Source organism: Sinocyclocheilus anshuiensis, unplaced genomic scaffold (assembly GCF_001515605.1).
Source record: "Sinocyclocheilus anshuiensis isolate Anshui unplaced genomic scaffold, SAMN03320099.WGS_v1.1 scaffold1522, whole genome shotgun sequence".
In the NCBI taxonomy this organism is placed as follows: Eukaryota; Metazoa; Chordata; class Actinopteri; order Cypriniformes; family Cyprinidae; genus Sinocyclocheilus; species Sinocyclocheilus anshuiensis.
Window position 1 is genome coordinate 372,349 of NW_015546143.1, and position 10,164 is coordinate 382,512.

The following is a 10,164-nucleotide window of genomic DNA, read 5'->3' on the forward strand; positions in this document are numbered from 1 at the left end:
CCCCCACCCCTGTATGTGTATATATATATATATATATATATATATATATATATATATATATAGTTTTTCATCTGCACAAAGCTCAATGAACTGCCCCTTTGCCTCAATTCAATCCCATCATGCCTCAGGGGCCCCACAGTTCTTATACAGGAGAAAGTGCAAAGATTAACTTAAAGGTCACAAAGGCCAACTTCGGATCACTGAAAAAGTTGTTTAGAACCATTTAACTTGCTTTAGTGATTTATAAATAAATCTAAATAAAATTTCTAAATAGTCTGAATACAGATTTCTAAATAGTTTCAATAATTACTGAAATGACTAATTACTGAATTTCCTAATTCCCACGAAAATAATCATGCTGTTGGAAAACATCAAAATGGATACAGATAATCCATATTTCATACTCTCACACTAAGCGCTTTTTTTTTAAGTTCACTGTAAAGTTATTGCAGCTGGAAACCACAGAATCATAGAATTCATATGAAAGAAAAAAAAAACGTAGACAAAACCAAACAAATTAGGATTAAAACAAGCATAAATCAAATTGTTTTACTACAACTTGGGCACATGATAGCATTGCAGGGAATTCAAAAGATAGTGACAGAAATGCTTACAATTAAATAAAAATGCATAATAATAACTCCAATAATCAAAGGGATTCCATGACTTTTCAGCTATTCTGGACGATTGATGGATAATTTTAAAGAAAATTCATAGAAATTGCACTCACAAAGAGCAATTTCTAGCGAAGAAATATGTGATTTAAGTGCAAGTAGAAAAATGCATTCACTATAGACATTTCTATGACTTTTAAAGATTTTATTAATTTACATGGCTATTCCAGGTTTCTCTGCAATTTCTAGAGAACAAACAAAAATGAAGAACAAACTACATAAAAATAAAACGGTGACAAATAGGACAGCTGAAAAGACCACGAGAGGCAGACAACCAAATGAGGGCTAGAGAGGGGAGGAGATTTAAAAAAAAAAAAACACCTACTTCTCAATCAGGTCCAAGGTCACTCCTGGAACCAGCTTTGCACTCTTCTGCATACAGAACCTTAGGGAAAAAAAGACATACACGGACACTCCAGTCAATTTCTGCCTCATTCGATTTCACCCAAATATCTTTATATGTATTTATTAGTGATTACTCAAACCGGGCTTGGCCTCTTAGCACTGACCTCTCGCTACACCCAATCTCCAAACTTTCATATACTTCCACACACAAACATACATAAAACACAATTATATTAATCAACTGAACTAACCTGGAAGTTAATAGAAGCTTTATTTAATCTGTACCAGCTTTATGCAGCTACGGCAGAAAGAAAAGACCAATGAAGACGGAAAATAATGACTATTCAAAAGAGACAGCATGAGAATATTCAGTACACATGCAGCCCTTGATCATTCATCTCTTTTACCTAAAGTAGCTGTACCATGGTCCTTACATCTATATTTGTATTCTACTTTATGAACAGATCATCCAAAATGCACACTTAATGATTCTTTGTGATTCTGGTTAATTCTTCACATCTTCAGACCAAGACAGCTGTTCATTCATTTGTGACATCATTCACACAAATAGTCAGTACTAAGGTAAACTGTGTGACTGCTAAATTCCTTCCTGAAAAAAGGTGAGAAAAACATTCATCCAGAGTTCAAAATGTTGTTCATGTGAAATAAAAATAATTTTAAAGGCTAGAAAGCAAAAACTATTCAAGATGTGTAAAAGCACCTTATGGTAGCACAAACTAAAACATCTCGATTATGTAATCCCTGTTGCCTGAAGGAGGGAACGGAGACGTTATGTAGACACTGATGTTAGGGGTCTCACTTGGGAGCCCCAATCACCTCTGAGCATTACAAGAAACGGCCAATGACTATTGGAGAGTGGAATTATAAGATAATAAGATGGCGTGCATCCACTCATTCAGGTTTGTGCTGAGGAACCAAGAAAGCAACCCGGCATCCAGCTCAGTTCAAGGTTGTGACATGAGGGACGTAACGTCTACATTCCCTCCTTCAGGGAACAAGGGTTACATAACCTAACCGAGACGTTCCCTTTCAGTCAGGCACGTTCGACGTTACGTCGACACTGACGTTAGGGGTCCCTATGGAAAGCACCACAACCAGAACTGTGTTACGCAAATTGATGGTGCAGGTGCTGCAGGCAAGCGTGCCAGGACAGATGCACCACAATCTGTAACCTTCCCAATGCCACGTAAGCCAGATAACATATCAACTATAAAGGGCTTACTAAGGAATCTGAAAAAAGGTGTTCCGACTTTCTCACAATATCACTTCGGCAATCGTTGGGGTGTTGAATAGTCGAGTCGAATTGTCCGGATGGGACGATATCTGACATACCCACGGTAGGGCAGCAAAGGGGAGGAAAGAATGCCCAACCTGGGAAGCATAGCATCCTGGAGTAGAGGCAGAGAAGGAGCTCTTACCTGATTCCCCGGATCCCGCGGCGAGATGGCAAAGGAAGCCAGAGGAAGTGAAGCGTCCTGCACCCGCAACCTCTTGTGTGGTGAAGAAGTGTGTCGGAATTGACAGTGTGGAAGCAGAGCATTACTCTCAGATCCTAACACATCTGACCCAAAGATAAAGTAAACTGCTCTTTTGGTGGGAATGTGGATACGGGCATTCTTGATCGTATACGCCCCCGGCCCTCCCCCGGGGGAGGGGGCCCAGATGTCACTGGCTCTGGAAAAAGAGCAGCACCTTCCATGTCCAAGTCCTTCCATCTCTGAGTTCATCATCGATTCAGCGATGTCATTGTCCTAATGTACCTGCAGGATGGCCATGGCATGCAGGGCGGAGGTGGCCTGGCCCACAGCACTGTAAGCTTTGGCAGCCAGGGCTCACATCAGCTTACATGCTTTGGACGGAAGTCACAGACGATTCCTCCAGGTGGCGGTGTTTTACAAGCACAGGTGCACCGCAATCACATGCTCCACCTGGGGAATGTCCACATACTCCTTGGCCATTGCTGGGGGTTACTCAGCAAAGTCAGAAAAAGAGCAGAAAGAGCAGAAAAAGAGCTGCTCTGTCTGCTGTGCTGCTGAGTGGTTTGTGATTTTAGCTCCATGTAGTTTTGTTTTCCTGTTGGAATCTCTATCTTACTATCACTCTCTGTTGTTTAAACTGCTAAAATATAACTTAATTCTCATTATATTTCTGATATTATCTATCAAACTAATTTGACATTATTCGCTTTTAATCTAAATTGCTAGCACAGTGCATTAGCATTCCGTTAGCTTGTCATTCGCGTTTCCTACCATTTCTTTTCTCTCTCTCGTTCCGTTTTTCACGAGTTCATCAAACAACTGTGGTAAGTCGGAAATCATTCAACAATCACAGTGAGTAATGACTTCTCCTGTTATTGTCACTTGCACTGCCTGCCACATGTATAGTGTAACCTTCTTTGTCAGCTGTGAGGGATTCACATCTGATAAATGCAGAGAAAATAGTTAGGCTAATAGAGAAGATTTCAGAATTAGAGACACGCATCCAAAATTTAATTGAGGATAGTAAAAATGTGAGGGCATTAGATATGGCTTTGGATGCGACTAGCTTAGCGAGTCCCGTACATTGTTCGGTTCCGGTTGCAGAGCCCCCACAGCAGGGTGACTGGGTGACTGTAAAAGACAATATTTGTCTTTTTGGCTGCCGTGTGTTTTGAGTTTGAGCTCCGTCAAGTTAATTCTTTGTCGTCTAATTTTTTATCTTAAAATCAATTTTATACACCATCATTCTCGTTTCTATAACGTGAAAAGCGCTATATAAATAAAGGTGACTTGACTTGACTTGACTGTGAGGTGGCATAGTCACGGGACAAAACACTGCTCTTCCATTCCGATCAAAACATTAAACAGGTTCTCCCCACTCAGTGACTGATAAACCCGATGAAAGTGCCCTAGTTATTGGTGATTCTATTGTACGGAACGTGAAAATAGAGACACCAGCCACCATAGTCCATTAAACAGGTTCTCCCCACTCAGTGACTGATAAACCCGATGAAAGTGCCCTAGTTATTGGTGATTCTATTGTACGGAACGGCAAATAGTCTTAGAGAGCCACCATAGTCCACTGGGACCCAGGTCAGGAAGCAGACAGACTGGCTAAACCGACCGTCTTGCTAGCCGCCTCACATCTCAAAAGTCAGTTAATTCTCAGCACATAGAGACTCTTTCACCTAGATATCATACTATAGAGACTGTCTGTTCCCCGAACTAACAAATACAAAAAGGTCCAAACCAATTTAAGTGTAACAATTTAATTGATGTTCAACAAATAAAAAAACAGATATAATACAGATAAACAAATGATAACGCTTGGCTTAATGAATATTAGATCACTTTCTACAAAAGGGCTTTTTGTAAGTGATATGATCACTGATCATAACTTAGATGTGCTCTTAAACAAATGATAAAGCTTGGCTTAATGAATATTAGATCTCTTTCTACGAAAGCGCTTTTTGTAAATGATATGATCAAAGATCATAACCTAGATGTGCTCTGTTTGACAGAAACCTAGCTAAAACCAGATGATTACATTATTTTAAATGAGTCTATCCCCAAGATTACTGTTATAAACATGAGCTGTGTCAAAAAGGTAAAGTTGGAGGTGTTGCTACAATTTATAGTAATATTTTCATATAATATAATTCTTAATATAATAAGTATAATTCTTTGAAGTAATGGTGCTTCATATAACATTATCTAGAGAAATAAGTGTTAATGATAAATCCCAGGTGAAATTTGTACTGGCTACTGTATACAGTCCAATAGGGCACCATACAGACTTTATCAAAGAATTTGCTGATTTTCTATCTGAGCTAGTGCTGGCTGCAGATAAAGTCTTAATTGTTGTGATTTTAATATCCATGTTGATAATGAAAAATATGCAGTGGGATCAGCATTTATAGTCATTCTGAACTCTATTGGGGTCAGACAACACATGTCAGGGGCAGGGCATACTCATTGTTGTAATCATACTTTAGATCTAATACGGTCACATGGAATTGATGTTAATGGCATTGAAATTCTGCAGCAAAGCGATGATATCTCAGATCATTATTTAGTCTTGTATAAACTCCATATAGCTAAAACTCTAAATTCTACTCCTTGTTACAAGTATGGTAGAACCATCACTTCTACCACAAAAGACTGCTGTGTAAGTAATCTTCCTGATTTATCTCAATTCCTCAGCATATCCAATAGCTCAGAAAAACTTTACATTGAAATTCTGCAGCAAAGTGATATCTCGGATCATCATCTAGTCCTGTGCATACTCCATATAGCTAAAGCTAGCTACAAACATGGTAGAACCATCACTTCTACAACAAAAGACTGCTTTGCAAATTATCTTCCTGACCTGTCTCAATTCAACAGCAAATCCAATTGCTCAGAAAAAACTGTATGTTGTAACAGAAACTATGGGCTCTCTCTTTTCTAGCACTTTAGATACGGTTGCTCCTTTACGCTTAAAGAAGATTAAGGAAAACAGTCCGCTGGAGAATGGAGCGCAGCTGGAAGAAAACAAAACTAGAGGTATTTCATATTGCATGGAGGTAAAGTACTTCTACTTATAGAAGAGCTCTAAAAACTGCCAGATCTACTTTTCATTTCTTTTAGAGGAAAACAAACACAAACCCCGGCATTTATTCAATACAGTGGCTATATTAATGAAAAATAAAGCATCAACAGGTGCAGACATTTCCCAACAGCACAGCAGTAAAACTTTATGAACTTCTTTATTTCCAAGATCGATATTATTAGAGATAAAATTCTAACCATGCAGCCGTCAGCTACAGTATTGTATCAGACTGTGCACTATAGATCCCCTGAGGAACAATTCCACTCATTCTCTGCTATAGGAGAGGAAGAATTGTATAAACTTGTCAAATCATCAAAACCAACAACATGTATGTTAGACCCTATTCCATCTAAGCTACTAACAGAGACCAATCTCAAATCTCCCTTTTCTGTCAAAAATACTAGAAAAGGCAGTATCCTCTCAGCTATGTTCCTTCTTAGAGATAAATGGTATCTGTGAGGATTTCCAGTCAGGATTTAGACCGTATCATAGTACTGAGACTGCGGTCTGAGTACTGATTATTTATAAGTGGTCTTTGTCTGCTTTAAGTAAAGTAACTTCACTTAATTATAATAATAATATTATTAATAATATAATAATTATAATAATAATTTTTTTTTCTCAAACAGTCATAAAATCAGATATCAGAACAGATGATTGTGTACACATTTGCTTTGAACTATTTTTATTGTAATATCAGTATGGTTATTTTGATGGTACCCTTTTACACTAACTGTTGATAAGTAACTTTGCAACTACGTCAACTAGCAGGCATTGGAGTATTAGTAGTATGTCTGCTAAATATCTGCTAACACTTTATTTTGATGGTTCCCCAACAGACATTTAACTGACTATTAGCAACTTTGCAAGTACGTCAACTTATTCTACCAACCCTACCCTTACCCTAAGTCTACTAATACTCTAAATGAGTGTTAGTTGGCATGCTTATAGTCAATAGACTAAGGGGACCATCAAAATAAAATGTAATGTAATATCAAGAAAAAAAGAAAAAGAAAAAAAAACATTGCATTTTTTTTCATTTATAAGTATTACAACTGATCTTAAACTAGCTCACAGCAAAATTAACATTAACCTCACAGAAAACACTCAAAAACACTCTCACAAGATGTAGGAAGATAGTGTGCAGATCTTAAATAAACAATGTCACGATATGAGATAATCTATTATAAATTAAGTGGATTTAACCTGTTAACCTGCTCCCCCCATTCTGGGACTCACAGCTGAAAATGACCTTCCTAACTTAAAATGGGAACAGTTCCTGACAACGGTGTGCTACACACACAATTTAGGTATCTTTGGAAAGAAGACACTTTAGGCTTTACTATCCATCATCAAGAGTTGATAATTCTCAAAAAGATAAAAAGTTATAGACACTGAAGTGCCTTGAAAAAAATTGTACCACACTGAATGTTTTTTTTATTTCATATACAAATACATGAAATCAGTCCTTACATACTGTGCTGTAATACTGTGGTTCCCCCTCATACGTCACACTCCAGGATTCCCCAACGACGCGTAACGCGCCTCAGTGAACTAATACAGTGATATAAAACCTCAGATCTCAGAATACACTTTATTGATGATTATGGGAACTATATACAGGCAAGCAAATGAGGTCAGAAGAACGCAACGCGCTGCATTTTCTTTATAATTGCTTTCCCTTACCACTGATCTATAGAGTCAACAGTCCTACAAAGATATCAATACCACGATTAGTTTTAACAATATGCAACCACTTTATATTGACATAAAAATAGGAGTTCAAAACCGCCTAGGTGTGTTATTGCTTCAAATTTAAACCGCAGAAAGCATTGACGCATTATCGCACACAAGGGACCGTCTGACAATTCCACCGACTGGGTTAAAACGTCCAATGTATTTTAATTAAAATTACTTTTAACATTTAAAATAACACACTGTCAAATTGTAAAGCTTGGGGAAAGTATTGTCTAAGGCGAGTTATTGGCAATATATATTTAGTCAGTTTGAGTAAATTATTCATTTACTGTAAACATTAATTTGAATAATTATTGGACTTCGTTTTGTACTGTGAGGTAAATTTGCAGACGGTTCATAAAGCAGCCTAGGCGAATATGCAGCGAGTATCAAATCTAAATCTACCAGGCTTGGTTTTCTATGGGAGAAAAATGGTTTGGTGAAACTTTGTGGGTTGTGGGCTCATATTCTGGGCTCATCTGCTTAAATGTACATAATATACAGTAATATATATTATTAATTAGGTGCCAAATTTAATTTATCACCGTCTTGAGGCAATAAACCACGTTAAGTGTTTTCTTTATGGGAAATGTTTAACGTGCAGTTTTCATATCCTCATCTGCCTGTTTATAGTTTGCATCATCAGTAAGATCTGAGTTTGGTCTTTTAATAGTCATTGCGTTAGTGCACTTACTGAGCCTCGTAATGGGTTTTCTTTAACAGATTTCTGAGGGAAACAGCGTGAAACCTTGCGCGTTCGTTCATATTCTACATCTGCTTAACTGTCGGTATAGTTCGCATCATCAGTAAAACTTAGTTGGGTGAACTAACCCTTTAAATGATTCCATTGCATAAGTATTCATACCCTTATCTGGGACAGTTGAAATTTAGCTCAGGAGCATTCATATTGCTTGTAGATGTTACTACACTTTGAGTGAAGTTAATCTGTGGCAAATTCAATTGAATGAGTATGCTTTGGAAGGCACACAGATCTTAATAAAAGGTCTAACAGCTGATAATGCATATCAGAGCAAAAACCAACCCCTGAGGTCAAAAGAACTGCCTGTAGAGCTCAGAAACAGGTTTGTGTCAAGCCACACATCTGGGGAAGAGTTCAGGAAAAAAATTCTGCTTCATTGAAGGGTCGCAGAAGCATGTAGCCTCCGTTAACCTTAATGGAAGAAGTTTGAAACAACCAGGACTTTTCTTAGAGCTGGCCTCCTGGCCAAACTGAGCAATTGATGGAGAAGGGTTTTGGTTAGAGTGGTGAACAAGAAGCTGATGGTCATTCTAGTTGAGCTCCATGATCATATATGCAGATGGGAGAAATCTACAGAAGGACAAACATCACTGCAACACTCCACCGATCTGGGCTTTATGGCGACGTGGCAAGACTCAATCCTCTCTTTAGTGAAGACACATGAAAATACACTTGGATTTTGCATAAAAACACCTAAAGGACTCTCAGACTGTGAGAAACAAGATTCTCTGGTCTGATGAACCTCAATTCCAAGCATCATGTTTGAAGGAAACCAGCTCCGCTCATCACCTGCAGAGTAGCATCCCTAAAGTAAAGTGTGCTGGTAGCAGCCTCATGCTGTGGGGCTGTTTTTCAGTGGCAGGGACCAAGGGACTCGTCAGAGTAGAAGATAAGCTCAATGAACCAAAATATTGAGTTAGCCTTAATGAAAACCCAGTCCGGAGCATTCAGAAACTCAGACTGGGCAGAAGGTTCACCTTCCAACAGGACAATGACCCTAAGCACACAGCAAGAGTGGCTTATAGACAACTCTGTGGTGCTGGATGTGTTGTTGCCGACCCGAACTGCCTGAGGTCTTCCAGTCAGAAAGTCCAACAGCCAGTTGCACAGCGAAGTGTTGAGCCCCAGCTGGACCAGTTTGTGAATGAGCTGTTGAGGGATGATTGTGTTGAGATTGTGTTCACAGAGTTGTTATAGACAACTCTGTGAATGTCCTTGAGTGGCCCAGCCAGAGCCTGAGCTTGAACCCAATCAAATAATTCTGGAGAAACTTGAAAATGTGCATTTGCTTCCATCCAACCTGACAGAGCTTCAGAGGTGAAGAGGTGAGGAGAAGAATGGCAGATAATTGCCAAATGATGATGATCAAAGCTTGTCGCATCAAACAAAAAATACTTGAGACTGTAAAGGTGCTTCAGCTAAATAATTAGTTAAGGGTATGAATACTTATGCAATGTACTTATTTCAGTTTTTTATTTTTAATAAATTTACGAAGTTGTGACAATTTTTTTTGACTGTTTTTGCTTTGTCATTAATGGTGTATGGAGTGTAGATTGATGTGTGGAAAAAAAGTTATTTAAAGCAGTTTAACATAAGGCAGCAACATAACAAAATGTGAAAGAAATGAAGGTGTCAATATGGTGTATGGAGTGTATATTGGTGTGGAAAAAAAGTAATTTAAAGCAGTTTAACATAAGGCAGCAACATAACCAGGGCTCTACAGTGCGACCATTTCAGTCGCATTTGCAACTGAAAACTACTGCGTGCGACTATGAAAAAATATTCAGGAGCACCAGTGTGACTGACCAGATCATCATCATATTTGTGATTGCACTCAGGGGAGCTTCAAAGGTTTCTAACGTTAACGTACGTGTTTTTGCAGCGTTGAGTAATGTATCACAGACATATCTCACGAATCCTTTCATAAGCAAAGTACAGACAGCGTGTAAATAAGAGATTCATTGCGCAGTGTGTGAGCTTCGTTGATTATATTGTGAGATCGCGATGAACTAAGATGAGTGACAGCTTTTAATGATTTTTAAGGGAGTTTGTAAATGT

At 38.3% G+C, this 10,164-nt stretch overlaps 1 protein-coding gene across 1 annotated transcript in view; it reads right to left on the reverse strand.

Annotated features, from left to right (window-relative positions):
* LOC107701211 (regulatory-associated protein of mTOR) overlaps positions 1–10,164 on the reverse strand; it is a 312,842-nt gene that overhangs the window by 120,078 nt on the left and 182,600 nt on the right. The window contains exon 9 of the mRNA XM_016503169.1: positions 1,000–1,059. Coding sequence (XP_016358655.1) covers positions 1,000–1,059 — 60 coding nt within the window. The remainder of the gene's footprint in view (positions 1–999; positions 1,060–10,164) is intronic.